This window comes from Phoxinus phoxinus, assembly GCF_949152265.1.
Source record: "Phoxinus phoxinus genome assembly, chromosome: 5".
Classification (NCBI taxonomy): domain Eukaryota; kingdom Metazoa; phylum Chordata; class Actinopteri; order Cypriniformes; family Leuciscidae; genus Phoxinus; species Phoxinus phoxinus.
This window is the reverse complement of record NC_136880.1, coordinates 39786516-39814192: the sequence shown is the minus strand read 5'-3', so window position 1 is coordinate 39814192 and position 27677 is coordinate 39786516. Positions and strand designations below refer to the sequence as shown.

The 27677-nt window shown below is 36.5% G+C and overlaps 1 protein-coding gene across 1 annotated transcript; it reads left to right on the top strand.

Moving 5' to 3' along the window:
- The first annotated feature begins 583 nt into the window (after positions 1 to 583).
- tgm1l1 (transglutaminase 1 like 1) lies at positions 584 to 26837 on the top strand. The gene is made up of 14 exons (XM_079612777.1): positions 584 to 693; positions 7896 to 8182; positions 8279 to 8470; positions 9251 to 9502; positions 14759 to 14877; positions 15765 to 15872; positions 16841 to 17018; positions 18281 to 18419; positions 19248 to 19440; positions 20458 to 20611; positions 22265 to 22549; positions 23541 to 23701; positions 23847 to 23983; positions 25014 to 26837. The coding sequence occupies exons 2-14, from the start codon at positions 7897 to 7899 to the stop codon at positions 25159 to 25161; spliced, it is 2352 nt and encodes a 783-aa protein (XP_079468903.1). The 5' UTR covers positions 584 to 693; position 7896; the 3' UTR covers positions 25162 to 26837.
- Positions 26838 to 27677: the final 840 nt, after the last annotated feature.

The following is a 27677-nucleotide window of genomic DNA, read 5'->3' as shown; positions in this document are numbered from 1 at the left end:
AAAAACAGATCTTTATGAAAGGGTGTTGCACTTTCACTTCCTCTAAACTATAGGGCAGAAAGGGAAATGATTGGTATTGTGAGATAACCCAGTCCTTTCAAATAATTCTTTAGAATTAAGTTAAATATCAAGACTGGTAAAGGTACTGTTAAGCGTTCATATCCCAAATGTCGATGAACTGAGCTCTTTAATAGGAGAACTGTCAATTTACTGTAACAAGTTAAGGGGAGAACATACATTTTAACATTTTACTTCATTCTACAAAAAATAGCGCTACCATTAAGCTATTTACATTGTAAAAGACTAGATCATACTAATCTTCAATAATAAATAAAATATGTAGGCTATATTTATCAATTATTGATAGCCTATTTTCTGATTCTGACTGTCACTAATGTAAGCAAATTTATGACACTGACCATGTGAACTCCTTTATGAAATAGATAGATAGATAGATAGATAGATAGATAGATAGATAGATAGATAGATAGATAGATAGATAGATAGATAGATAGATAGATAGATAGATAGATCACGTGATTGCCGAGGGGGTGGGCGTGGGGCGTCTGTCTCTGATGGGCGTATTATGAACTCGTTTTATATGCTAGAAAGTACAGTGTTGATCTGACCCTGCTGCGAGCACTCATTTGAAGAACACTATCGGAATCCCGTGAAGAAAACCAGTTTACAAAAGTAAGGCAACATTTTTTTCCCCATTTTCCCCCCAATGAATTACTGTCAGTCGTGTTTGATCTGTGCAGAAGTACTTTGACTTTGCGTGGTCTCGCGCGCCGTCCAGAACGAGCAGATGACGTTCCAAAGTTTGAGGTTCTGAAGATCAAATTATCATCCATAATTAGTCTATAGAAACTATTACTGAGTATGTTTTAGTGAACCGTAGCACTTTCACGATCTCTTTGTGGTCTCGTTTGGGTTATTGATGTGTGAACTTTTAAAAACCGAGAAACTAAAACCAGTCACAAGCCACAGTTATTCTTTATCGATGTATGTAATTGTCTAATATGCCTTAAGGATATGCAGTGCATAGATCACGTATTTTGACTGAAATCACACGTCTGAATGTAATTTCATTGTTTAGCAAAATATCAAGTCTTTGAGCAAAAAATTATGAAGTGAAGTTCTGTGCAATTATGCAGCATAAGAGCAGATAACTGTATAATGCAATGACATTCATACTTTGTAAGTGCAATTTTTTTTTTGATCTACATACATAGGATAGGCTATACTGTATGTTTGGCTTGTTAAGGCTAGAAACACAGTTAAAGCTATACGCTAGACACTGACTGCATGGCTTCCAGATGTTTTTGCTTATGGATTCCAGCTGTTTCTGATTTGATAGGGTGGGGAACTGAAGAAAAAGCTCCTCACATTGTTCAGATACTTCAGTTCATCAGAACCTGAGAACATATGTTTCTCTCCATCACTCTCCCCTGGTTTCTGCATAAATTAATAAGTTAGATTCTGATGGTTTGAAAGCCTTTCCTGCTCTTTTTCCTTTTTACATAGTGTCTGTTTGTTTTACAAATCCAATTTCTTGAGGCTGCTGCTTTCAATCATTTTTTTTTCTTGGCCATCCATTTGAAGATGATTTTGTGTATTCCACATAACTGCTCAGTGTGATTATCATGTGCTCTTCTCCTCATGACTCCACCGACGGCTGTAAACATGAACTTTTATGTGTTTAGCATCTATCTCAGTTGTCATTTGCTAACATTTAACTTAAATGGAGAAAACGATGAAAATGATGACAGAATTATTATTTGTTTTCTGTAAACTTTTTCATTCATATGTATGTGTTCCTGTGCTTTAGTTCTTTTTAAACATATGATTGTAGCCAAACTCTCAAGATCTCCCCTCAAACTAAACTTCTGTTGGGTGGATATTGGGAATGTTCTGTTTAGTCCCTCATAAACAGAATAGAGAGCCAAGAGACATTTTTTAAGCTTCTGGAAAGGAAAGGTAAAGTAATTTTATAGCTGCAGTTTTGGAGTGCTTGAGTCTTATCTGACTTAACCATTCCTGCCCTATTGCATTCCAACAATAAGGGTCTGGTTGTGACGGCCAAAATCAACACATACGCACACACAAACAGATATGAACCACAGTGGTGCAAATAAAGCAGTAGAATCCAAATAAATCTGTTTTGGGTGGTTGCCAGGGTGTTGCTATGTGGTTGCTGGGGTAAACATTACCACCCAGCAAGCTAGAGTGTTCTGATTGGTTGCAATGTGATCCCAGCTATAACAGAACATTCTCAAAATTTTGGCTAACGTTCTGGTAAGGTTCTCTCAAAGTTATGAGCAAACATTCTCCCTGTAACGTTAATAGAACATTTAAACTGATCGGGCCTTTAATAATCAAAACTCGAAACGCACAAAAACGTTATTTATAGGCCTACATTGTTTATGAAACGATTTAGTTGGACATTCCTCTGACATATTTTAAATGTTATTACTTGTTTAAGAATGTTCAGAGAACATTCAAAAGTAACGTTTCCAATTCCATAATGTTTTCAGAAAATTAAATGGAATGTTTCCTAGACAAAAATTTTGCATAACCAAAAAATAAAAAAAACTTTTTTTTTTTTTAAACCTTTTAAACGTTCAAAGAACATTCAGAAGTAATGTTTTCATAACTTAATGGGAATGTTTGCAAACGATTCTTGGAAAATGCTTTTGTTAGCTGTGATGAACTAGAACATTAACTTATCTAAAACATATATTTGCTGTGATGTAAGAACAGCATGTCGAGTCGTGTTCTTTCTCAACTGTTGATAAACCCAGTCACTCTTTCTGCATCATGGAAATGATGAAAGTTTGAAGAATAGAGGAATAGAGGTGTGTCACATGATGACTTCATTAGGTGTGTGAACTTATGGCTTCAGTTGTTTATTTCCATGGTGTTTATTACACTGTTGCCAGGTGTAACAGTCTGGGACGTATCTGTAGTATCCGAGTCGGCCGTTTGTCCCTCCAAATGTGCCTTGTGAAATTAAAATAATTGGCTTCTTCCATATAACTTGGATGTGTAAACAAGAAACAAGATGAACACACACTTGTGCACTGCTTTTGTCAAATAGTTCACTCCAAATTGAAAATACACCATCATTTACTCACCTTTAAGTTGTTTCCGTATGATTAGTGGAATACAAACAGAGTCGGCTGTTTTGCACAGAACAACAGATTGAAATTGAAGCTGTAATTCTTCTGCACATTCAAGCCATCATTGACATCAAATCAGAAATCACTAACAGTGAATGAGACGATTTCAAGTGAATAACATCAAAATGTCAGTCTGTTCCTTACACAAAGCTAATGTATTTACATTTGTCCCGAAAAGAGCAGTGTCAACTTTCTGCTTAGCATCTCCTTTTGTGCTTTACGAAAGAAAAACGTGTTTTTTGGGGCTCATTAGAGTGAATGAATGACTAGAGAATTCGCTTTTTTTGGGGTAAACTATCCCTTTAAAATCTAAATACAGCTCAGTGGAGTAGATCTGCAGACACCACCCCTCTCATGTGCACATATTTGCCTGTTGCTCGCTCTATCTTTGGCGTTACACCAGCTGCTGTTACATTAGCCCTCACACACACACTATCAAAAAAGTGGGCATAAACAAATCCAGAAGTTTAGGGTTGGTAAGATTTTTCAAAGAAGTCTCATATGCTCACCAAGGCTGCATTTATTTGTTCAAAACTGCAACAAAAACAGTAATATGTGAAATGTTTTTTCTATTTAAAATGACTGTTTTGTATGTGAATGTATATCAAAATGGCAGAAATCATTTTAAAATGCTTATTTTTTTTTATATATTTTTTTGCATTTCTTATTATTATCAATGTTGAAATAATGTTAAAAAACTTAATATTTTTTTTAAATTTAGGACTCTGATGAATAGAAAGTTCCAAAGAATGTGATTAATGCCATGGCAAACTTATATTAGCGAGCAGGGTTCATAGGTCACAGTGGATCATGATTTAGAGAGAGCAGATGTGTGAGAAAGGCTGTCCTGCATTGGAGAGGTCAGGTCAGGCTTGAGTTTGCATTCTAGCATTCTGATCATAGCTGTCTATGTATACATGTAAGATTCATTCTAAACATCCATTTATCCCTGAGGCATCTCATGACACCCAGTGGAAAAATATGCTGCTTAGAGTTTGCTCTTTTATAGCTCATGAGACCTAATTGTTCTCATCATTGATGCTTAACTGAAACACAGCAAAGATGTTTCTCCTTAAAGTCCTTTGTTGAAATAATAGTTATGAAGTAGCCTAAGAGTATAGAGTTATAGAAGGAATGTGCATAAGAGCACAGATTATTTGGTCTATCTCTTTGATATCTTGGTATCTTTTGGTATAGTGTATAAAGCCTATCATATCTAATACACAAAGTCCCCTAAATTATCAACATAATCAAAACTTTGCTGAAAAAAACGTCCACAATTCTACATGCTTTCTGTCGCCTAATATTGTAGACTTTCTGTAGCAAGTAAAACGCTTTTTTATTTATTTTTAATCCATGATCAGGTGTCTTTTTGCTATGAAATATTGAACTCTTGCTATATAGTAATGAAGATCTCATTAATCATAATTTATTTTTTGTAGCCAAATAAATATTAGCATTTGCAACAAATAGCATATTTTTGATTCATTGTTTTTTTCCTCCATATTCTCACTATATCATACTATATGGGCCATAAAAGCCTCATTTATTGAATAGGATACTCAGCAACAACAAAAAAACACATACAAACTTTTTGGAAAGATTTTTTACGATATTTTGTAACTTCAAGAAATGTTCCATTCGAAAATAAATATTTTTCTATATGTCAGACTACAGTGTTAAGATCTGATCTAAAAAAATGTCACAATACACAGATTCTCCTTCCTAGACAGATATAACCCTCTCAGTGTTGCCTCACTTTGTGCCGCCGGGGCCATAGAGGTCGTGACCTCTTGAGGCTTGCGTTTAGGAAATTGGGCGGCTCTTGGCTGTTGGTTGAACACAGAGATTTGCTTGAATAAAGTCTTGAATGAGCAATGGCTCTTTTGAGAATATTTAAGCTGGAGGCGACTCATCACGTCTTGTGAAAGGTCTCAGGACATCACAGTTTAAGCATCTCGTCATGAGTACGTGTTTCCTAATTGGATAAAACAATAAAGCAGATTCACATTTTTCCTCTGTAGTCTGTCCTGTGTTGTGTTAATGTCGTAGTCTGCAGGCTTCAGTGTCTTACACTCATCCAGAGCAGCATTGCACACATTCTTGTGCTGCACATGATCACATATACAGCTGCAAACTTAAGAGCAGAACTGTGTGTGTGTGGCTGTATTAAACTGGTAAATATTTCTTGGCTAAATAACATAGGCAAACATGTTATCTGATGTGTTTAAAGGCGGTCTAATTCAGTGGATAAATCTGATGGAAGTCAATGAAATTGGTGAAATTGCTTACAACACTTTTAAATAAGAGGATAACAGATCAATGACGTGCCTAGAGTTAAATTTTCATATAAAGAGACGTAATCAAGCTTTCAGTTATGTTTTGATGACATATCACCTTTGTCTTAGATGTTTCAGCTAAAGTTTATTTGGAGAAAGAAAAAAGAAACTCAAATGAGTCAATAGTTGTCATTCTGTAAGAGTTTCACATTGAAATCTTTGACTTTGGATTACAGATGTTAGAATCTCTACAAATCTAATCACTGTTTGAGTTATTACAGTACATTTACATTTATGCATTTAGCAACAACTTTCAAAAGAGGAACTAAAGCAATTCGTCAAAGAGTCAATAATTCAGTATTCACAATATACAATGCTAGATTTATTAGAAAAATTGATTAGCAAGCAAGCTAGAAAAGAGGAGAAATAGAAGATTTTATATGTCATTAGCTATGTTTCCATTCAATGTTGGGAATTTAACTTGTGTGCAAAATTGAAATATCGCATAAAACCAATAAATCATCACTTCCTGGGAAATTGGCGCACAATATTAGTAATAAAAATGCAATCGGGGGAAGCTACTGTGGCTCTTTCTTCCTACATCATAAATGAGTTGGCAGACGAAACGCAATAAATGCTGTGATGTTATCTTGCGTTCAGATGCCTGGTGTTGGGATGCTTCTGTCTTCTGGAAATAAATCGAATCATTTTGATAATTGGCTCAGGCATTTCAGAATGACTAAACAAACCTTTGAGAACTTGATCCACTGGTTAGTCCATTTATCCAATCACATCCACTGTTGAGGAAAAGTCATGTGATTTATTTTTTAGCTCATCAAGGGATTTATTTGGTAAATGCATTTCCATTATAGTTTATGCACGTCTAATCGGATAAAAAATATATCTGCCTCATTGAGCGCGTACATTTTTAATGCACATATAATTTGTGCACATCATGGTGTTTCTATCCAGTTTTTTTTATGCAATATCCCAAAATGAACATAAAAATAGATGGATGGAAACTGCAGAGGCGTGTCTGGTTTGTTAAACCGAAGGGAATGAGTCTCATAAACGCTCCTGGTTGGTTGTTGAGAGTTTGGAATTTGGTAATTGTGAGAAATGTCTTGAGAAAACAGAAGAAAACATGTTGTGGAGATTAAGGGAGAGCACAAGGCCATTGGGAGGAAAACACATGGTTCTCATTTTCAGTGTTTACTCCGCGTCAACTGGGACAGAACGCACATGCAACGTCAGCATTTCTGTTCCACCAAAAAACTACCGATCACTGATCATTTGTGAATAATTACTGATGTTTATTTGGCAATGGCAATCTGAGACATGCTGGGGAATTCCTGTAACGCTGGGAAATTCCTGTATCTTTAAGCGACATGTTAAAGTTTACAGCTCATGACCAAATAGACAATTACTTTAACAACACTGGAGAAACGCAGATGTGGACTATTCCTTTGCATGGTGGCTTTAACTCATGCACTTGTTGGTTAAGCGACATGGGAGAAAGCGTCATAAGAAAACATATAATGTGTGTGTGTGTGTATATATCTTATTTCATGTTTAGGGACAACTAGGGGTCGTCGTTAGGGAGTCATTATGTGCAATGAATCTTTTTTGTTTTGTGTTGTTCCTATACAAATGAATGCATAAAAAAAATTCAGCAGCTATTCTTTAAAACTAGTATGGGAAACCGTATTCACTATGATTTAACTTTTTGAATGGTAGTATGCTCAACATTTTTGATATGTTTAATTCTATGAGATGCATCCAGTTATCACCATAAAAACATATATTTTGCATTTTAAACCAATTTTGTGTACTGATCTTTATTTTGTGCAAATGTTTTACTTCCAGCATGATCTTTAAACACCATTTAAATTCAGTCTTGAATGAGAAAATACAAAAAGAAACAATTACATTGCATTATGCATTTATCTTATGTGTGATCTGGATGCATATGTATGACCCTTGGTTTAATTTTTATTTTGTTTTGTGCAAATGTTAAAGTCTTATTCGCCTACACAAAGTGTTAATCAGTTGCATCCGTATTGCTAGAGAACATAAGCAGGGGAAATAGTCTCGTGTTAACCTCAAAAACAAAAACTTCACACCTTACATTTCCTCAAGCCAGGCCCATATCTATCTCTAACTTGTTTTTGTTCCATTTCGAAGTTAAGAACTGTTTTATATCTTGACAGATGCATTATGCAAATGCTTAACCATATGCTAGTTTCAGAATGATATATTCACTTTGCTCTTGGCTCTCTGATCAATGAGATCTTGTTTGTATCTTCTATGAATTTTCTTCACCGATTAATCATTATCAACAAATGTCATTGTGAAACTTATATTGTCTGCTCATTTCACTTGCATCAAGTCTTTGATTTTCAATGTAATAATTACTTTGTACGATGTCTTTCAGGATGCCAGGAGAAAGACTGTCAATCCGAGATAACTCCGCTGTCGGCCGTTTCCACGGTGTTTCTGAAAGCAATGGTCTGGCCGTCCCTGAGAGACACAGCGAGGCCAAAGTGAAGAAAGACGAGAGCGGATGTCGACGTTGGTTACGGAAGGCTTGTCCGTGTTGCCTCCGGAAACAGAGCACCTCGTATGAGTTGACCGTTGAAAAGGATCCTGTGGTTGTCGGGGATGGAGAAAAAGAAGAGCCGGCATCTCCTGTGCCGCCCAGCGGTGATACAGAACTAAACGGTGAGAAGCTCAGTCTCAGACAGTCAAATACAAAAACCCTCATCTGAAGTTCCTCAAACTCAATCTTTTTTTTTTTCCTCCATCTTTTCCCATCAGAGTTGTCTCTAGCAGTGCGTTCTGTGGATCTGCTCAGCCGGAAAACTGATCGGAACAAGAAGGAGCATCACACGGATCAATACTGTGGTGACCATCTCATCATCCGCAGAGGACAGACGTTTCAAATGGAGCTCGAGCTCTCACGACCTTTCAACCCAAACACAGATAAACTTCACCTGGAACTGAAGATAGGTGAGCGTGAAGGGATGTCGCAAAAGTAAAAACCATGGGATTGATAGATTGTAGATTGATTGATCGATTGATTCAAATTCTTCCATTTTCAAGCATCTTTTGCATGTTTAAACCCTTTCCAGCAGTGACTGTATGATTTTGAGATCCATCTTTTCACAATTGATAATTGACACAACTATTAAAAAAGGTTCAAACATTCACTGATACTCACAGAAGGAAACACTATGCATTAAGAGCCTGGGGGTGAAAACTTTTTGAATTTGAAGATCAAGGTAATTTGTACTTTGTCCTCCGGGTAACATGTGTGTAGCTTCTGTTGCTTCCGGGCAGTACTAAATGACATAAATATTTAAACAAAATAAGAAAAATCTTCATCCTGTTCAAAAATGTTCACCCCCCGCTCTTAATGCTTTGTGTTTCCTTCTGGAGCATCAGTGAATGTTTCCCTTTTATGTGGAAAGTTTCAATTAAGAGATTTAATAGTCAAGACACCAAGGGATTAAACATTCAGAAATAAAATGCATGACTTATTTAACTATTAATAAATCACAGATGTCCTCTACATAAAGAACAGGAACTGAAAAAGGAAGGACCAGGTTTCATCATTTGAGCAAGCAATATGTGTTTTATGTGTTGGCTGACCTTGACTTTGTGACTGAATCAGTATTTCAACATAGTTGGAATGTGAAATGTAATAATTTACCAGAAGTTTCAAAACTCAGAACCAAATGAATCATGTTCCTCTCAAAGCATGCGTTTCATGTCCATGTCATCCTTCAGGAACGCTCCCGCTGGTGTCAAAGGGCACGCACATCATCATACCGTTGGTGGACGAACTCCAGGATGAGCGCTGGGAGGCCAAGATCGTGGAGCAGAGCGTCAACCGAGTCAAGCTGTCCGTCAACTCTTCCGCCACTGCCGTCATCGGAAAGTACAAGCTGACCGTCGCAACGCAATGTGTGAAGACGGGCGAAACAACCACACACGACCCTGACAAAGACATTTACATGCTCTTCAATCCCTGGTGTGAAGGTAAGACAAAAACACTTTGTTCCAGCATATGCGATCTACATATGCGTAATACAGCGCAGTGATCAGATTGAAAGTTCATTCTTATCAATAATGTGTAGAAAAGCTCATACACTGATCATGTAGATGTGTCTCCACTCTGAATGAATGCGTGTACCTCACAACATTGGTTTAAAGGGTTAATTCACCCAAAAATGAAACTTCTGTCAGTATTACTCACCCTCATGTTGTTCCAACCCCGTTTGTGCAAATGTTTTACTTCCAGCATGATCTTTAAACACCATTTAAATGAATGAGAAAATACAAAAAGATGCATTTATCTTATGTGTGATTCATACTGGATGCATATATATGACCCTTGTTTTCATTTTTATTTTGTTTTGTGCAAATGTTAAAGTCTTATTCGCCTACACAAAGTGTTAATCAGTTGCATGCGTATTGCTAGCAGGGGAAATAGTCTTGTGTTAACCTCAAAAACAAAAACTTCACACTTACATTTCCTCAAGCCAGGCCCATATCTATCTCTAACTTGTTTTTGTTCCATTTCGAAGATAAGAACTGTTTTATATCTTGACAGATGCATTATGCAAATGCTTAATACTCACCCTCATGCTGTTCCAACCCCGTAAGACTTTCGTTCATCTTCAGAACACAAATAAAGATATTTTTGATTAAATCTGAGAGCTGTCTCACTCCTCCATAGGCTTCTATGGCCCAGAAAAGTTAGTAAAAACATTGTTAAAATAGTCCAAGTGACTACAGTGGCTCAACCTTAAGTTTATCAAGCGATGAAAATACTTTTTGTGCGCAAAAAACAAACAAAAATAACGACTTTATTCAACTATTCATTTCTTCCGTGTGGGCCTCGAGTGAGTTCACGTAGTGTAACAGCGCAGCGCTTCTGGGTTGTACATCAGAACGTAGGCTCACTATTGGCCGACGCTGGTCATGTGTGTGATGCGTGTGACGTACAACCCAGAAACGTTGCACTGTTACACTACGTGTACTACGTTTACTAACTTTTCTGGGCCGGCCAGTTTCAATTACATCGAAGCCTATGGAGGAGTGAGACAGCTCTCAGATTTAATCAAAAATATCTTAATTTGTGTTCCGAAGATGAACAAAAGTCATACGGGGTTGTGACAACATGAGGGTGAGTAATTACTGACAGAAGTTAGATTTTTGGGTGAACTAACCCTTTAACTTTGCTTTTTAAACCAAAAGAACGGCTCTAAAAAACAGAAAAATAACCACTTTCCCCTTAAAGTGCCAATATTATCCTTTTTTCAGATATTACCTTTTTTTGTGTGTGTGTAATATAGCTGTTTGTGAATGTAAACGGTCTGCAAAGTTTCAAAGATCAAAGTGCACGACAAATGGAGTTATTGTCTCACAAAAGAAAGAACTGTTTCTAAACGGCCTGAAACGAGTCGTCAGTAAATCCAGTCTTACTTTTGTAACAAAATGTGCATAATGCCCATATACAGACTTCATTGGCTCCCTATGAACAACGTCTACTTTGACCCGTCCTCAAACACTGCAGTTGTAGCTGAGGCCTGGAAGAGTTTGGTTCGTGTTGTCAACGTGTCAAGAAGACACTGTTTTCTGTGCTGCGAATGCAAATCCACTTTGGATGACAGACATCCCAAGTCTCCCGGAAGTTTCGGGAGTCTCCCGCATATTGATAGCGGCTCCCTGATGCCCGCAAATTAGTTAAAATCTCCCGGAATCTAGCGCGCGCACGGGAGAGAGAGGGACGAGAGACCTTATGTGTGTGTGCTAATGTGTGTGTGTGCTATTGTGTGTGTGTGCCTCACAAAGCGCATGTAAGGACCCAACCAATCAATTGTCAGTGTGGACGGGCTTTTATCTCTTCTCCCGAACCGAATTACAGTAATCACACATTTGTGATGCATTCATGAATTACGTCATGTCACAATGTCGGAATGCAGCGAGGATGACTGAACCAAACTCATCCATTGACGAGAAGCCAAACTACATCTCCTCTGAAGCTTGTCTGAGAAACGCTGATATATTTAGTCTAAAATATTGCACAGGCAACTGTTAACACAATATAACACGAAGGTGCAAGTTTCCTCTTGTAGCCCAGTGACTTACATCAGTCTTCAGGAGGATTGAACGTGTTCTTGCAATCCATTTGTGTTGCAGAAGTTTGGATTAACAACTGCTTTGGCTTCACTGCAACTACTGGCTATAAATCACTGACTAAACTAGTTTGTAATATTTCACAGAAATCACTGTATTTTAGTGCAATACTACATCTGCATAGGCAATAAAATGCAGATGTGAGAACTGTTGACTGTTAATATGTAAACTACATTAAGAAATGAAACTAAATTTATAAATGGATTGATGGGGGGAAATAAATAAAGTTCAGCAAATGTGGATATCGGCTGCTTTAGCTTTCGAACATCTTGAGATTCTCTTCCATAGAATTACAGTTTTGCTTACAGTCACTAATAAAAGGTAATGCACGTTGAATCAGCAGACAATAAAAGTTGGACAGTGATGTTTGTGATAAGGATGACAATTTGAATCAATGATTACTTGGTGAAGCAAATGCAAATCGATTAAGGAAACATAAATATCACAATATTTATAAGGAAATAAAGGGGCGTGGCCTGGTTGATTTAGGCACCGTTTACACGTACATGGTTATTTTGAAAAACGGAGACATTTCCCTAGACTTTGGAAAGCTTAATTTGCACGTTTGCATGTAAACTGAGAAAAACTGAGTTTTAGGCAGCCGACGTCACAGTATGTGACTATTTTCAGGATTCTGATTGGCTAACGAGGGCTTGAGCTTCTCGTTACACTGCCACCTACAGGTTTGGCATGCTCTTGACGGCATATATACACGGGTTCGTGTAACGAACACTTTTCTGAAAACTGACAGGCGTGCACAATGTTATTTTTGAAAACGGAGAGCTGTCCGTTTATGAAAATAGCCGTCCACGTGTAAACGTAGCCTAAGTTAGTGTCCGTAGACGGGCTCTGGTAGTGTGTTGAAACTCGCGGTTATAGTAAGGGGCGGGGCATTTCCCAAACACGCTTGAAGCTCTTGACCAATCACAACACACTGCTCCAGCCGACCAATCAGAGCACATTGCGCTTTTCAGAAGGAGGGGCTTCATAGAGACAGGAACTAAACAGTGTTATTGATAGACTGGGAAGAGACGAGCTGCAATAATATGTGAAAAATTATGTTCTTTTTGAACATTCAAGCATGCAAACTTACTCTAGTAGAGCCCAAAAACAAGATCCTTTAAAGCTTGTTTTGTAGGGTGGTTCGGGCTGTGCCCTCTTTCCTGCGCTTGAATGCCAGAGATGCGTGTTAAGGAAAGATAGAGGTCTGCCAAATCACCTTTCACTGCTGACACTGTAATCATTTCTCTATCCTTCTATTTTTTTTCCTCTCTCTGCATTTTTTTCTGATGTTTCTTCTACAGCCCCACCTCATCTGGCGATCCACATGTCACATATATCTTCACCGCTCCCGCTCTCTTTCTCTCCCTCCTTGGCCGCTCTTTCACTCCAGGCCCTTCCTGTCATTCTTTACTGGGTTCTTTCAGCACGGCTTGTTTTATAACATTCTTGCTCTTCAGAGCATGCTGAACTCAGTAACTCTGAATGTAATGTTGTAGTTTAAGGAAGCACTTCAATAACAGGGTGTAGCTGAGTTTCAGATAAGGGTTCGGTCAAGCTCAGAGTCTTTATTCATATAACTTGATTAGCTGCACAAGGGCACAATGCTACAATTTAGGGAGTATTCTTTTATCAGCCCAATTTTTACAAAACATTAAATAAAAGCTTGGAAAAATGGAATAAGTGACCAATTAAAGGGATCATGAACTGCATAATTTTCTCTCAGGTCCATGATTTGTACTTCAAAAAACAACCTAATTAAAAATAATCGGGATATTTTCTATCATGTTTTTGACCCTCTCTTTGTTTTAATGGGCATTCAAGACTTGGAAGTAACGCCCACTGCTATGATTGCTTAACAGTTTTGCATATTAAAATAATTTTCAATGTCCCAGCCATTACACGTGTGGAATTGTTTTGAAGACTCAGAACGTGGAAAATATCCTGTTACATTGTTGAAACATTTGCAAACAATGTGAAACATTTATGCGTATTAAATATGCTTTATACGTCTTGGTTGTGATAAATACAGTTTAAGTACTTGGAGTTACCACAGTTATAGTTGATAAATGATAACTCGCGTTGTTTAAACGGAATTATGAATGAATCTACCATAATTTGTAGCACTGTCATCTTATAGGCTATTAATAGTTCATCGATAGAGTTTTCGATAAAGTAAAAAACTTATACATTGTCATTTGCAGTGTTGTGTTTTAAATGAAATTAAATGTGTGGTAATGACTTACTGATGACTGAAGATGTTGCTCACTGAAGCTTTTATCCAGCGAATGGCTTAGAGCAAAACAATAACAAAAAGCGTTTTCTACATGCTTTTTTTTTCTATGTGCTTTTGTAATTATTCCTATTTTTAAGAAAAATATAAAAAATATATAAAAATTTAATTTAATTCATTTATTTCAGTTTTAGTAATTTTAGTACTTTAAACTTATTTTATTTTGTTTAGTTGTAAAGCGTTTCAAGTTGAGGTTTTTCATCTAATTTTTATATTTTATTACATTTAACCTTTTTTCATATTTAATATTTCAAGTTTTAGATAAGCAATAACAAAATTGTTTAGAAGTTTTAAAATCATGCCCTATGTTCAGTTAATTGTGATATTGGGTTAAGGAACACTAATATGATTTACATCTAAAAGTTGTAAGTTTACTATCTTATCCAGTATAGAAAGACCCACACACACAACATATATTATGAATGACCCTGCTTTGTTTTTCTGTCCTTCTCATCGTCTTCTGTCTCACTGCTTCACTCTTCCAGGCCTCTTTCCATTACACTGGTCTTTTCTCCAGCATGTCTGAGTGATTCTTTTCTATTCATTTCCTAATCTTTTCAGTCCTCTACTATCATTTCCGTTACTTTATAGTGCCTCCATTCTCTCCCTTTTCCCGTCCGATTGCACCTCTCTGGTGTTCCCGCCCTGGTGCAGAAACAGAGAACATTCCAATGGAAGCAGAACAGATTCCAGACGTTGATGATGTCACTGCTTTCCTTTCAAATGAACCGAACCTCCCTATCAAACCCTGCAACTGTGTTTTCATCCTCCCTTATGACTCGCTCTGTCTTTCTTCTCAGAGGACACGGTGTACATGGAGAGTGAGAAAGAGCTGAACGAGTACGTCTTGAGTGATACTGGAAGACTCTACTACGGCACTGAGAAGCAGATCGGAGCTCGCACGTGGAACTTCGGCCAGGTGTGGAGATCAGAACAGAGCACTTTCTCTGGGGGAAATAAACATGTTAATGACAGTTCTTGTGAAAACTTATCTTATACAGTCAAGAAAGCACGAAGCAAATCATAATTGACACATGGAGTCTCAAATTTAATTTTTACCACAAAGAAATTAAGGTCATAAAGAAAATATCTGCCGTGAAACTGTATTTTGCATTATTTTCGTAATATATATATAAATATTTGTCAGGGTGAAATATTTTTATTAGGTATTTAATAGGATTTTGCTTGAATTAAAAAAAAAATTTAGTTTAAGATTTTGTCATTTTGTGCTTTTGTCAATTTTTTTTTTTTTTTTTTTAATATTTCTATTTATCTTTAATTTATTTTTATTTCAGTTTTAGTTCATCTTCAACTTTAAGGCAACCATTCAAATTTTCATCTAAGTTTTTTAAGTTTAGGTTGTCATTTAATACTTTTATTTCCTTTTATTTCAATGATCAACATTTTTTTTAATACTTTTAGTTAATAATAACAACACTGATACTAGTTCGTTGTTTTGTTGTTGTTGTTGTATCACAAAAAAATACGCATTTTCAACTTATTCTCGCAACAATCACCCACTTAGACAGGAAAAGACCATCTTAACAACACATAAAGCACCAAACCACCGTTTGCTTTGTTTTATGTGACATTTATGGTAAATCTGACATCAATTATACCACAATTATATTTTGCATTGCATAGTTTGCATAGTTGCATAGCAGAAAATGTGTGTCGACTTTGCAACCAGAATTAGTTTACACAACAAAGCTAATTTTGGGGAGTGTTCATTTTAGACCATGTTTAGACTTAGTTGACAGCACCATTGAGATTTTACACCAAATGAAAGCTGTCTCTCTCCCCCAGTTTGATGAAGGAGTTCTGGAGGCCTGTCTGTTTGTGCTGGATAACAGCGAGGTTCCTCCCTCAGGTAGAGGAAATCCTGTCAGTGTGGTCCGGGTCATTTCTGCCATGGTGAGTCCCACCTCGCCTGACAATATTAATCAAACACATCTAGTAAAAAGTGCCGTATTATTCTTTTTTGTTATCAACTTTTTTATTAAAACCGCATTATGTGCAAAATAACACGCATGCATATTTAGGCATATAATATATACAAAAAACAATAACAATACTTAACACAATCTATATACGATTGCCTTTTTTTTCACAGAAGCATGAGTGTGAAGACCTGTTTAAAGGCCCTTCATCCTTTTCATCTCCGTGCGAGCCGTAACTCTGTCTGATGCACCCACCGCTAGCCTAGCTTAGCACAAAGACTGGAGGTAAACGGCTCCAGCTAGCATACTGATCCAAGTGACTATACAGATCACAACATGTAAATAGGAAAATATTGGCGTTATTTAGTCACTTATTGGGATCAGTGTGCTAGCTGGAGCCGTTTACCTCCAGTCTTTGTGCTAAGCTAGGCTAGCGGTGGGTGCGTCAGACAGAGTTACGGCACGCACGGAGATGAGAAGGGTATGTATGGACTTATCTAACTCTGGGGGATACGGTGAATAAGCTAAAGTCACAAAAAGTCAACGTGTTCCTTTAAGAATGAAAAACTCTTAAGAATTACAACTTCAATTTCTACTCTGACGCAGCTCTCCAGCGTGTTCGTGTTTTAACTCAGATCTGACCTCAATGGACTGAATAGAAAAAATGATCCAGAGTAGGTTCTGCGTCAAAAGAAGGCGGAGCCTCAGAGCCACACCCACCTATTATTTAATCGGCATGGACCAATGGACACTGGAGGTTTTCCAGTAACTTAGCTTCAGCAAACTGTTCCGAATCAATAGCTTTATCCCAAGCCTCTATAGGAGAAACTTGTGCCTTATGAATCACAGCTTATGATTTCTCTATGAGAACTACTCTTTACAAAGAACCTTTACCCGCTTGACCTTTAGAGAACCATGAATTTATCTGATTCCCTGTTCTAGATCAATACTCCGGATGACCTTGGCGTTCTGGAGGGAAACTGGTCTGGGAATTACGTGGGTGGAACGTCTCCCACGGCCTGGAGCGGCAGTGTAGAAATCCTCAAGCAATACCACAAAGAAGGAGGAACGCCCGTCAAATACGGCCAGTGCTGGGTGTTCTCTGGAGTCACGACCACAGGTGTGTGTGTGTGTGTGTGTGTGTGTATTCTTAGTCCAAACAAAACGAAAATGTACATTTGATTTTAGTCTTTTCTATTGCACGTTTTTGGAGTTATTGTGTACAAATGATCAATGCATTTCATTCCACAAAAAATTTGTTTTCATAAAAACTGATTTGGCAAGACACTTATTTCAGTGATATCTGTCAGGTAGTGAGGACATTATATGAATGAATACAATTCAACCATGCTTTTTTTTTTGGTTGCTAAAAAAATCCTAAAAAAAAAAGGTCACTGGCCAACTAGTAACTTCATAATTCACAAACAACTGAAAAACAAAAATAAGTCCTGGAAATGTCCTAAAATAGGCTAATTTATTGAAATTTGCATTCTGTTTCCTGCAATTATCTTATGATGTTTTACACATCAAAAGTGCAGGGTCAAGTTGTAATATCAGTGGATTTCAGGAGGGTATATGATGTCATAGGACTAAAAAAATGCTATTGTTTACCGGAATCCGGAGTCGCCAGCCACACACTATCTTCCCAGCAGTCCGAGTGCTGGGACATTCATAGCTGACCCCGTTTACCAGTAGTGAACTTCAGTTTAAAATACTCTTGTCTGCACACTGTTCATTCCACACACACACATTAAAGTATTTGACTCTGCGCCAGACTCTTGCACTCATTACTACTCGTCTTCAGTGGATTATTTTGCCTCAGGTTTCTCTCATTCTTTTCTCTTCCTAGTTTGATATGATTCACTCTACAACAATTTTTTTTTTTATATATACTTATGCTCAGCAAGGGTGCATTATTTGATCAAAGATAGCAGTAAAATATTGTGAAATACTATTAAAACTTAAAATAAAATGATTTTTTTCTCCTGTGATCAAAGCTGAATTTTCAGCATCATTACTCCAGTCTTCAGTGTCACATGATCCTTCAGAAATCATTATAATATGATAATAATTGATGATCAATAAACATTTATGATGTTGAAAACAATTATGCTGCTTAATATTTTTGTAGAAATCATGATGCATTTGTTTCAGGATTCTTCGATGAATAGAACGTTTAAAAGAAAAATGTTTATTTGAAAAATAAATTTGTGTAACATTATAAATATATTTTGATCAGTTTAATTCATCCTTGCTGAATAATAGCATCATTGTATAATAGTATCGTACTGACCCCAAACATTTGAACAATAGTGTATATGACTATATTGATTCTCTACAAACAGACGACTAACTCTCTCTCTCTCTCTCTTTCTGTCCCAGTATTGAGATGTCTAGGTATTCCCGCGCGCTCCGTAACGAATTTCCAGTCTGCCCATGATACGGATGTCTCCTTGACAACAGACGTGTATTTCGATGAGAATATGGAACCGATCCATGAACTAAACTCTGACTCCGTATGGTGAGCATTTGTGTTTTTTCATGGAAGAATTAATGTTAGGTGTGGGTCAGTATAAAATGATCAAATCCAATACTGCTGTTGTATCGGTCGGTCAGTGTTCCAACGGTACAGCAGTAATATTGGATTTTATAATTTTATAATGACATATATACAGATGAAACTCAAAAATTAGAATATCGTTCAATATTCTAATTTTGATTTTGTGATTTTCATAAGCTGCAAGCCATAATCATCAAAATTATAACAAATAAAGGCTTGAAATATCTCACTTTGCATGTAATGAGTCTATATAATATATTAGTTCAACGTTTTAAGTTGAATTACTGAAATAAATGGAACTTATTGAACGATATTCTAATTTTTCAGTGTATACAGTATTTTGGTTCCAAAACGCAATAAATCCATTTTGATTAATTTGAGTAAAACTGTTTTTTCTTTACCAAGAAAATGGCAAGATGAAAACCACTATTTTCTGTTTCAAACTTTCACATAGCATCTGTAGGTTATAATAACATAAAAAATTCAAATCCAGATTTTAATTTTCAAATATTTATTATAAAAACGGATAATCTTTTTCCCAAAAAGCAATAAATCCATGAAACTTTTTTTTTTTTTTCAAAATGCAATTAATTAATTGAAACATTGAAAAAAGTTATTTTTCATATTAAAACTGTTGAAAATACAGTACTGATTTTTGTGGGTACTTAATTTTTTTAAAAATGGCATTTATCGCATTTTGGAACCAAACTCTTTATATATATATATATATAACTACACATAAATACTACACATTCTCTTATTTCTGTCTCTGTATCCCTGTTCCTACAGGAACTTCCATGTGTGGAATGACTGCTGGATGGCCCGTCCGGATCTGCCTCCTGGATTGGGCGGCTGGCAGGCCGTGGATTCCACACCGCAGGAAACCAGTCATGGGACGTTCCGCTGCGGGCCGGCGTCACTGGCCGCTGTACGCTCTGGACAGGTCTATTTGAAATACGACGCAGCTTTTGTGTTCGCTGAGGTGAGTCCGGACTCGTCAATGTGGAAATTATCATTATATCCAGACCATTATATCCATATGTGTGGATGAGACCTAATATTCATTATATCCATAGAACAACCATCCACGTCCTTTCTGTCTACACAAGTGCTCATTAGTTTAGTTAAACTGACTGCAAACAAATAACACATTCAGAGACAATTACTTGAAAATTGGTTCTTATTTTCTTTTACCACTAAAAGTATCACTGAATAGTATTACTGGAATGTTATTACCAGCAATTTACATTATTTCTGAATGTAATCATAAAAAGTGACTTACCGTACACACATATAGCATTAGTCGCATCAATGTGTTTTTTTCAACAATGCAATTTTGGCACTTATAGTCAGGTGTGACTTATTTTCTGGAAAATATGGTTATTGCCCATTCATGCAATTGTGCATGATTTATTCGTGCATGTTTTTCATTTATTAAAATATAACAACTTGCTCCAGCTTAATTCTTAAAAAGCTTAAAAATCACCAGTGTTATTTTAATATTATTTGTGCACTATTTTAATATTTATTAATATTTTAAATGAGCTTTTATTTTTATATTTTCCGTTTTAGTCATTTTAGTTTTAGTCATTTTAAATAGTTTTTTATATTTATATTTATATTTAGCTTTAACTTATATTTTATTTCAGTTTTTCAATTTTAAACTTACACATGAACTTACTTCTTTTTAGTTACAGTAGTTGCAAAGGCAACTTTCCATCTAATATTTATTTGTATTTATTTTTTATTGTTTGTTTGTATTTCAATTACTCAGAAATTATTTTGAATAATTTTAGTTACAACTAAAAGATACCATTTTCAAATCCCAAATTGAATCAGGTAATGCTCTCATTCCACTCCTGTCCTGACGTGTTGGCATCCATGTTAAATATTTTCTTTATACCCTCCATTAAATCCTGTTTGAAACCTGTGTTTATCCTGACAGCCATGTCTCTTTAAAGGATTCTCAGCTCTAAAGCTGTGTGTGTTTTTGGTGCAGGTGAACAGTGATAAGATCTACTGGCAGAGGAACCTAGACGGGACCTTTAGTCAGATCCACAGTGAGAAGAAAGCCGTCGGTCACTGCATCAGCACGAAGGCTGTCGGCTCCGATGAGCGTGTTGACATCACAAACATTTACAAATATCCTGAAGGTGAGACACACAAACATGCACACTTTCAGCCAAATCAGTCTCAATGTCTCGCCCTGCATGCACACACATGAAAAGACAACAGCAGGCTGTAAAATCCAGGCCCTAAGCAGTATCTACATTATGATGAAATAGTGTGCTATTACAATTATGAGATATAATTATAGCATTTGTATTGGAACTTGCTCAGTTTCCCTTTTTTTTTTTTTTTATCCAAAAGTCATCGAAAAAGAAGTCATACATTTTCATTTAAAATCAAAAGAAAACAGAGGAAAAAATTGTTTGCATAAAGAAATGAAGCCTATTTTAGTACCATTTAAAAAAAAATGTAATTGTTACATAATTTTAATGAAAATAAAGCTCCCGAATTTGTATTACTACAGTAAATACATTTATACATAGACATTTGATACTATAAATGTATTACTATAAATATATTCAGAATCTTACTATTATTTCTTCATATGTATTATTTATATTAAATAATAAAAAATATTTAACGTAAATGATAAATATAGATTTATAATTGTATGTACATACATGCAGTAGAAAATGTGTTCAAATTAATAAATGTGTATATACATATTTAATTTATTTATTGTATTGTTCTTTTTTTAATGGCTCAAATTGAGCACAAACGAACGACACTGGTTTAGAACGATTTAGACAACATTGTATTCCCCCCCCCCCCCCCAATATATTTAAGACATGGTCGTAGTTAAAAAAAAATGTATGGCATAAACCGGCACAAATAGAGCACAAACGATTGGCTCAGGTTTGGAGAGGTTTGGACGGCATGGGGTGGAGAATGACGTCACAGATTCAGAGTTATATTGGTTATTTCTGAGGGGAAATAAATACAGTTTATTCATTTTAATGGCAGAAACTGAGCAAAAACAACTGGCACTGGTTTGTAGCGATTTGAACAACATGAGGTGGAGAGCAGCATCACACAATAAAAAAAAAACTGATGTTCAATATCTCCAAAACCACCAAAACCAGCACAAATGTAGCACAAGCAAATTGCATAGTTTTGGGAATTATTTTGTTTTATGGGGTGCCAACTTCACAGAGTTTTATACATACTGTAAATTCATATTCTTAGCCAATGCTGTCTTACCAGAGCAACCTACAACACTTGTGAGTTACTGGCACAAGCCAGGACAGAAGCAGCCAAGAACACACAATGCCCAGTTTAACTGGCTTAACATTCCACTGCCTTCACACCAAAACACCTGTCATTATCTCCAAACGGGTAGTTTAAACTTAACCGAGATCCACCCACAGGAAACAATGGCATCATTGTCTCAGTTAGAGAAAATATAAACAAATGAGACAATTAAACAGACTTAAAAGTAGGAGTAGGCTTAAAGTAAGAGTAAAGAGCTGTGAGATGGATATAGATATAACAAATAAAGGCTTGAAATATTTCACTTTGCATGTAATGAGTCTATATAATATATTCGTTTCACCTTTTAATTTGAATTACTGAAATAAATGAACTTTTGCACGATATTATAATTTTTCGAGTTTCACTTGTATGTGTGTATACATATATATATATATATAGAGCAGCTTATATCATTTAGTATGGGAAGTGTTGTGATCCCTGCTTAAAGTCCTTATTTAAGAGCTTCATTTTCTTTCGCTCATCAGACTCGGAGGAGGAGCGCATCGCTGTGGAGACGGCCTGCCGCTACGGTAGTAAACCCGATGTCTACTCCAGTCCCATTGCTGAGGACGTGGTGGTGGAGGTGAGGATGGAGGGAGAAGGTCCACGCATGGGTGGAGACGCTCAGCTGAAGATCGTGGTGAAGAACACGAGCTCTCACCCCCGCAGAACCACCCTTCACAGCCAGGTGGCGGTCATGTACTACACCGGCGTGCTGAAGGACACAATGAAGAAGGAAAAACTTAACGTGGAGCTCATGCCGCTGGAAGGTCAGTTCGTTTTAACGAAGTTATTACTTTGCGACTGCTAAAAAAATACATTCTATATATACGAGTGTGTAGTATTAATGTAAACTCGAAGTACTACATTCGCCATGTTGTCATTACCAGCTACCAACGTCACTTGCGTTGCTTCACTGCCATTCATAAATCCTCTCCCGTGGCATACTAGCTACACATAGTATGTACAATACACACATTTTCTGAATGTATAAAATACTTGCATAGAAATGCATTCTGCTATGCATTTCCTGACTCATTTAACATGTTCTTTATTCATTAAATAGTAAAATGAACACTGATAGCGTCAGTTTGTGCTATTTTAGGACTTTAACGTAAAGGGATACGTAGTTCATTTACCCTCAAGTTGTTCCAAACCTGTGTGAATTTCTTTCTTCTGCGGAATACAAAAGAAGATCGTTTGACCAAACCAAACCATTGACTTCCATAGTATTTTTATTTATTTATCTCCATACTGTGGAAGTCAATGGGTCCATCAACTGTTTGGTTACCGACAATTCGTCTAATCTTCTTTTGTGTTCAGCAGAAGAAAGAAATTCATACAGGTTTAGAAATACTTGAGGATGAGTAAATGATGAATAAATGTGTATATATATATTTGCTACTGTACATTTACAAGAAATCATGTCTATCTATTTTAAATTTAATGAATTAAGTAATTAATAAAAAAAAATGTTTAGACTGAAATTCTGTCTATTTTACCCCTTTTAGAAAAGCACTTAAAATTAAATAAATTAAACAATTAATAAAATATTAACAAATAAAAACACGTTTTTATTTCATATAAATGATAACTAAACAAAGAAAAAAATAATGTTATTATATATTTTTTTTTAAATATTTCATTCATTATCATTTTATTAAATATTTGATTGATTGATTTATTTAAACATTAGGCGGTATACAGTATATACTCTAAAGCTCATGATCATTGCTGACACCTCTAATTTTTGTCCTTTAGAAAAGACCATTGAGTGGATCCTGCCTTACACACAGTACCAGAATCAACTGGTGGACCAGGCCGCGCTCATGCTGACCTTGTCTGGACGGGTCAGTGAGACCCAGCAGGTTTTGGCCAATCAGACCAGCTTTAGGCTCCGCACACCTGATATCCACATTGAGGTGAGACATCCAAAACCTTCAGCTACATTTTAACACCGTACAGATGTGTTTACCCTCAAATTTGAATATTTTATTGCATATTAAAATTTGTCCCATACTAAAACAAATGAGAGGGTTTGTAAATACGCTTTGCTTCTCGTTGTAGCCTATAGGAGAGGCGTATGTGGGCAAGGAGACGTCCGCGAAGATCACGTTCACAAATCCTCTGCCCTGTACTCTGCGCAATGTGGTGGTCCGAGTGGAAGGACTGGGGCTGAGAGACCTCCATCCCATCAGAGTGGGGTAAGAGCCTCAAAACTATTCAAGATTACTCATCCTGACTAGTTAGAATGGAACATGTGCAGGATTCCATCGGAATTTTACCATTTGGAAACAATTCTGAAGGGTTGTAATTAGGGATGCACCGAATCCAGATTTTTGAGGTTTGACCGAATACCGAATCCACTGGTTAAGATTTTCTGATTTCTGAATACTGAATCCTACTCCCATCCTCAGTCCATTAACACAGTAAACACATTAATGAAGTAAACAACGTCCACAGCAGTGTATTTTTCATTTCATTTTATTTTAACTGTAAAAAAAAAAAAGAATAGGCAACATTATGCCAAAAAACTATTTTGACTATTATTCCTTCCTTTGCCGTTTCTGAAGTTGCTGCATTTTGGCTGCTGTCGTGTACATTCTTTCATGAACAACTCGTATTCTTTCGGATGTTTCATACGCAAATGTTTTAACAGCGGCGATGGTGTGTATTGTTTAGGGTCCTTGCCAGCACGTGACAAATCGGCGTTGCAAATTGAACATGTAGCTCGACTTGAATCGCCTTCTTTTGACTGAAAGTACTGCCAAACAACACTTTATCTGCTCACGAGTTCCTTATTCACTTTCTCACAGCCTAGTGCATTCGAACAGTCCACCTACGTAAACACCTTCCCGTAATCAACAACGGCAGCGTGACGTCGACCAGCGTAGCGCAAGCCTAGGGTTCTAAATTCTAAATTGTAAGATTCGGTGGAAACCGAACCCCGTCAAAAAGCCTAATATTCGGCCGAATCTGAAACCGATTCCTGGATTCAGTGCATCCCTAATTTTTTCTTATAGCAACCCAACAAAAAGTAAATCCCATAGAGCATAATTGAACTAAACCTGGCTTAATCTAAGCCTTGTCTGTGAAACTAGGCCTATATCTTTTTTGACTTATTCAGTTTATTCCTCTTGTCTTAGTGTTTAAAGAGTCACACATATAGAAGTCCTCGCTTTTCTCCCAGCAATGAATGCGTTGCATTTATCTCTCTCTTCCATGTTTTCTCAGTGATGTAGGCAAGCATGCCAATGTAACTGTGACGGAGCACTTTATCCCGACCATCGCCGGCCAGAGGAAGCTTGTGGCGTCTCTGGACTGCAAACAGCTCTCGCAGGTGCACGGCGTGGCCGACATCAACGTTCACGAAAGCCAGTGAATTCAGTCTGCTGGTATGGACCGCATCCCTTCACGCTGATCATCAGATCCTGTATGTCATAACCAGTGTTGGGGAAAGTTACTTTACAATATTGCGTTACTGCCAAAAAAAGTAACTAATTGCGTTACTTAGTTACTTTTTATGAAAAGTAATGCGTTACGTTACTTTTGTGTTACTTTTTCTCACCTGGGCTGGACTTGCTTGTTTGTTTTTTAATGACAACAAAAAAAGTTATATTTTTGGCAAATGTAAAGGCCCTTTCACAACAAAAGTGATATGAATAAGCCTCAGGCTGAAGGAAATGCATATTTACACCTGTACAGTAGAGGACGCCGCTCAAACTAACCCGGATTAAAGAACAATAGGATACAGGAGAAGGAAGTTCAACACTCTTATTTTTAAATCTAATCTAAAGTCATTTTTTCTTATTAGTATGGTTGAGTTAGATCTTGAAGGTCAGCAGCAAAGACATTGGTTAATAAAGTGAGATTAAATACATAAAGTATATTTGTGTAATTCAATATAGTTACCGTAATTATAAAAGTTTTTGCGTTTCACTGTTTTTATTAATTTTGAGGAATACTGAATGTTTTCGTGCAATAAATGCATGTTCACATTTAGTCTAGAACTATAATAATAACCATCATGTTTACACAGCGCACACACACACACAACACCTCCTCACTTTATTTCTCTCAACATGGGGACAGGAGAGCTGTCAGTCTGTAAATGTGAAAAAGTAACTTGGGTTACTTATTTGAAAAAGTAACTTTTTCCATTGAAATCCGTTACTTTACTGGTTACTTGAAAAGGTAATCTGATTACGTAACTCAAGTTACCCCCCCAACACTGCTCATAACTGTCTGTTAATGAACGGCATTAACCATTCTTAAGTGGTTTACACTGAGCCACACGATTATTTCTTTAAGGTTAGACACTTTTTCAACACACTATTTTATGAAATACCTACTGTATGTGCCTGATTTTATATCGTTTATTTCATTTTACACATTATTTATTTTAAATATGGTTTTGCTTTTCTTCACTGTATATGAACTGTTTGTTGGTTCAGTTTAGCTGATCAAATGTTTCTGTTCACCACTGAAAAACAATTAATAATTACCATATATATATATATGAGTATTATAATTTTACTCATGAATCTTAATCTAAAAATATTTGTTGCCAAACACATGCCTTTCTACTGCCTTATTTTGGATATTGTTCACAATAATGGCAATTATGAATTCATGTAATGTGCCTTCAAGGAACTGAGTTAAGATTGAGTTGCATTGGTTTTGTGCAAAATGCTGTCGTATCTTCACTTCATTTGCTACTGCAAAGACTGTAAACTAACACTATTCATGTACACTTTAACTGAAGACATGTGAAGTTACTTATACTTTGTGATATATTAGGTTTTTATGAAGGATATAAAAGTTATGTACGTTTGTATTATTTATCTATGTAATGTATTTTTCTTAAACAAATGACATTTTATTAACAGCATATTTTGTTCTCTGTAGTTGTTTTTGAACATGTTTGAACAAGACGTGTGTTTGATTTTGAAAGATGAAGTAAAACACTCCCTTTAGTGTTTGCACTTTAACAAATGTCATCTGTCTTCTTGAGATAACCTGTTGAAGAGTTTTATTAAACAATCCAATAACACCAAACACTTGTGCATCACCTGTTCAACTGCTCGTTAACGCAAATATCAAATCAGCCAGTCACATGGCAACTCAATGCATTTGGGCATGTAGACGGTGGCGGCATCGAAATCGCATACTTGTCTACAATATAGTTGGTGAAAAAGTTCCAGAAATTAAAAAAGGGTTTATTGGACAAAGCCGATACCCTGGAAACCCAGAGGTGCCGCCCCTCGAGTTGGGTGATTTGCCAGACCCTTAATCTTTCGGATTTGGGTCTGGATTTCCAGGCTACAAAGCCGAGATGACAGCCGGAATTTCCAAGGATCAGCATTTTCCCCTAAAAGTGATCGGGCAGACCAAACCATAAAAGTCATACTTGAAACTTTGAGGGATGGTAGTACCCACCCGTCTATGACGTCACCAAGGGACCACCGTTGTCAAACGAATAATAAAGATAATTAAAAATATATATATATACTTTCGCGAACTAGTCCTAGGTTTTTGGCTCAACTTTGATAACTGTTAAAAGCTTTAAAACTACTATATTTCCTTGGTAAAATGCCTGTATTGGCTGTAAATGGTCTTTTCCATCTATGAGCTAAGTGGTTACATGCTTGCTAAATATAACATAATGCCTTTTTACAAAAGTGCTTAAAGGCCTTAAAGCGATTGAACCCCGATAATTGCTGCTCGCAGCTGTATTTCTTATCTGCTTTTTGGCAATGACCATGCAACTTTATTTTATTTTTTACGGTTCACCCCACCTGTTTCCCAAAAATACTCTAAATCTTACTCCTCTCGTCTTTCTCTTAAATACTGCAATTCTGCCAGTAGATAATAAACCCTTTCCCAGAGGCAAGATGC

Coding starts and splice junctions, on each gene's coding strand:
- tgm1l1 (XM_079612777.1), top strand. CDS start 7,897: ATGCCAGGAGAAAGACTGTCAATCCGAGATAACTCCGCTGTCGGCCGT. Junction 8,471..9,250: donor TCACCTGGAACTGAAGATAG/GTGAGCGTGAAG, acceptor GTCATCCTTCAG/GAACGCTCCCGCTGGTGTCA. Junction 17,019..18,280: donor CTCTGGAGTCACGACCACAG/GTGTGTGTGTGT, acceptor TTTCTGTCCCAG/TATTGAGATGTCTAGGTATT.